Consider the following 3215-nt stretch of genomic DNA (forward strand, 5'->3'; position numbering starts at 1 on the left):
GTGCCGCAGTTACCAGGCAACCCTATCGGAGACGGCCGCCGGCCGAGGTCACCCAGAGTTGAGGAGTGAATTGGGGAGTGGGGGGGCGAGAGAGGTGAGAAAAGGAAGATGGGACCAGGAAAAAGCTTGGAGGGGAAACAGACTGGACCGAGGGCCGGCGGGGCCGGGGCACCGGGCCACGGAGCGCAGTGCGCGCAGCGCCTGAAACCTCGCAGGACGCGAATGGCCGAGGCCAGGCGGGTGCGCCCTCGGGGTCGTCTGCCCGCGTGGGCAGCGGGCGAGGAGGGATCGAGGAGAACCGAGTGGGGCGGACTCTCGTCTTGGGGTTCCAGGAAGTTAAATGGCTCCCGCCAAAGACCCTTGGAAAGCAGCTCTCGAGGCGCCGGTTGTGCGGCTTCGAAGGGCAGCCACGCTCCCTCGCGCCCTGCTGGAAGCCCAGGCAGGGAAGGCCGCCCTCATATACCTGCAGTAGCCGAGGAGAGTAGCGGCGCCCTCCGCCCCGGGGCCATGCACCCCGCAGTCCCCGCTGCGGTCCCCGCTGCGCCGCCCAACGTCCCGCGCCCTGGGCTGCGCGCCCCTCTGCGGCCCGGGCCGCGCTCCTACCTGCTGTAGGGCGTCCGGAGCAGCAAGGCCTGGCTGCCCGTGCAGCTGTCGGCGGGGGTATGGCAGGCGGGCGACCGCGGGGCGGCACAGAGTACTGCTCCTCGCCTGCAGAGAGAGCCAGGGACACAGTGAGCGCGCCCCAAGGCTGGGGGCTCGAGGCCGCGGGCAGGGGTGGGGGTGAACGTGCTGAGAGGGGCCCCAAATCTGCTGGACGCTGGCTTCTGGGGGTCGTCAGACTCCGGTCCCGTGCACCATGGTCTTTCAAGTGGCGCTGTCCCGAACGTACTTGGGACATACTTGGGATGGAGGGAGACCCAGCCTTTTCTTAAACAGAGTGAAATCGGGCTGATTATCTCCAAGGTTCCTTTAGACACCCTGTCCTCCCTTCCCCAATTGGCTGTGAGCTGAAAAGTGGGGGGAGCGACTCTATGGAGAATGGAGAGAAGGCCCCCACTTCACTCCAGTGCTTACCCAGCGAGCCCTGCTGGCCCATGGGGTCCTCGTGCTTGAAGGAATGGTTAGGGAACTGCGCGGCATGATGCGAGGGCGTGTGGCCATAGCTGGGCGTCCCGTCGAAGGTGACCGTGCTGTACCCTGCGGAGAGGCCAGAGAAGCACCAGGTCAGTGGGCTGGGAGCCTGGGTCAGGCTTTGTAGAATCTGGAGGGGAGGTGCCTGGCCCCCATTGAGATCCCCAAGGCAGGGTAATCCTGCCCCATCCGAGGCAGAGGGAAGCAGGGCCCTAGATCCGGTGTACCTCCAAAAGCTCCCCACCCCTTCCACTAAACCCCAGCCTGCTCACCTTTCCCAATTTATTTAAGTGGCCACCTTCCACCACTTCCGCAAGGAACCCCTGACCCCTGGAAGTATAAAAACCATCACAGCCAGCTTGGAGTAGAAAGCTGTTCTCCCCCAAAACAAACACCTTGGCTCCCGCAGGGGCAGGGCAGAGCAGGGCAGGGATGGGAAGCCACTGACCTCCTGCAGTGACCCCCTGCTGACTAGAAGCTGTCAATCTGGAGCCATTGCAACAACTTTCATTACCTGGAGCTGGCTAAACAGCCCAGGTCTCAAGCCAGCAACTGCCAAGTCCTGACACGTGTGTGGGGTTGCACCACCTACCACCAACAGCCCGGCCCCCTGGGGAAGGCTGGGGGGCCTCTATTTGGGCCTGCTCTGTGGCCCAGGAGCTCCTGTAGGTTACATCCTGACCACTTCTGCACATGGACTGAGACAGGCACTCCTTTGAACCAAAAAGAGTTTAAGAGTGCCTGACACTGTGTCTCCCTCCCTCCCTCTCCACTGCAGAGCACAGGCCTCTGCCTCCCTGCTGAGAAAACGCTCTCCATCTCTCTCTCTCTCTCTCTCCGAAGGCAAGAATGGTTATATAGTGTCTTCCTTTAAAAAGAAAAAGAAATGTTCTCAGGACCAGCAGTTGGCGTAGTGGCTATGTCACTGGACTCCCATGTAGCTGACCGAGGTTCTAGTCCGGGACCTCTGGGCTTAAACTCACTCCCAAGAGGAGACCAGAAGAGAAGGGATTACAGCATGGCCTTCTCTTCTGGGGGCTGATTTCTCGCTTTCTGTCTGTCTCTCTCTCTCTGTCTTTCTGGTGAGCACACGTGTCCTAGCAAAAACCTCTCAAAAAAAATGTTCTTTTATGATTGTGATTCAATTGCTTCAAGCATACTCCTCACCAGCTTCTGGGAAGCTCCTCACCTCTGGAGGAGAAGCACCCTTCTGTTAAATGTGGTGAGTCCTGAGTCCTGACCGGGCCCTCCTTCAGCACAGACTCCACACTCTCCCCACTCTCCCGAGGTCCAGGCCCTGGGCTTGCAGAGGCTCCCTGCCGGGCCTCCTCCCCAGCTCCGTGTCCAGCACTGTCTCTAAACCTGCGAGGTTCTCAGGAGCGGGCTGGGAAACCGCCCCACAGCCAGCTGTGGTCCCTGTGACTGCAATTCAGCGACAAGTGTCTGTGAAGACTTGGGCTAAAGAGAAAGGGTGGCAGGTACGGGTCTCCCAGATAGGCAGGCTGCAAAGCAGACACCTCCCTCCCGGCCCTGCCTACAGCCCAGGGTGGTCTGTCCTGGAGGGGGGAGCAGGCCAAGCAAAAGTGTGGAAGACAGGCGCTCAGCTCAGGCTAGGCCCGCTGCACAAGGGCAGACCGGTGAGGTCAGGAGCGCCTGCTTTCACACTCTGCCGACCCCAGGGCCACTCGGTCTCCCTCCGCCTCCTGGGCAATGACACCCCACTCGGGCTAGCTCTCTGACTTTGACCGGCGCCTTTGGGCTTCTCGGACCTGCTTTCCGAAGAAGAGGCCTAGCCCTGCTCCAGGCCTACAGACCAGCTTTAAAACGAAATTTGGCTCCGCAAGCCCAGTTTTGCCCAGCGAGAAGGGGGGCTGTCTGGAAAGACATCTTTTTAAATAAAAAGGAGGAAAAACAGACGCGACAAATTTTCTCTAGACAAACGAACCCTTCTCCATTCCCGAGCCGAGGAGCAGGTGGTGACCCGGGCCCTGCGCAGTCCTCGGAGACCCACTGTCGGCGCGGCGAGGGGTTCCGGGTACCGCTCCTGGCCGGTTCCGCGCCCCAGAACTTGGCCCCGACGCTGC

The 3215-nt window shown here is 61.0% G+C and overlaps 1 protein-coding gene across 1 annotated transcript in view; it reads right to left on the reverse strand.

Moving 5' to 3' along the window:
• WT1 (WT1 transcription factor) overlaps positions 1-3215 on the reverse strand; it is a gene marked incomplete at its 5' end in the record, with an annotated part of 56092 nt that overhangs the window by 48922 nt on the left and 3955 nt on the right. Inside the window, 3 exon segments of the mRNA XM_027772036.1 lie at positions 604-683; positions 686-708; positions 1075-1197. Coding sequence (XP_027627837.1) covers positions 604-683; positions 686-708; positions 1075-1197 — 226 coding nt within the window.

This window comes from Tupaia chinensis, unplaced genomic scaffold (genome assembly GCF_000334495.1).
Source record: "Tupaia chinensis unplaced genomic scaffold, TupChi_1.0 Scaffold000037_18, whole genome shotgun sequence".
In the NCBI taxonomy this organism is placed as follows: domain Eukaryota; kingdom Metazoa; phylum Chordata; class Mammalia; order Scandentia; family Tupaiidae; genus Tupaia; species Tupaia belangeri.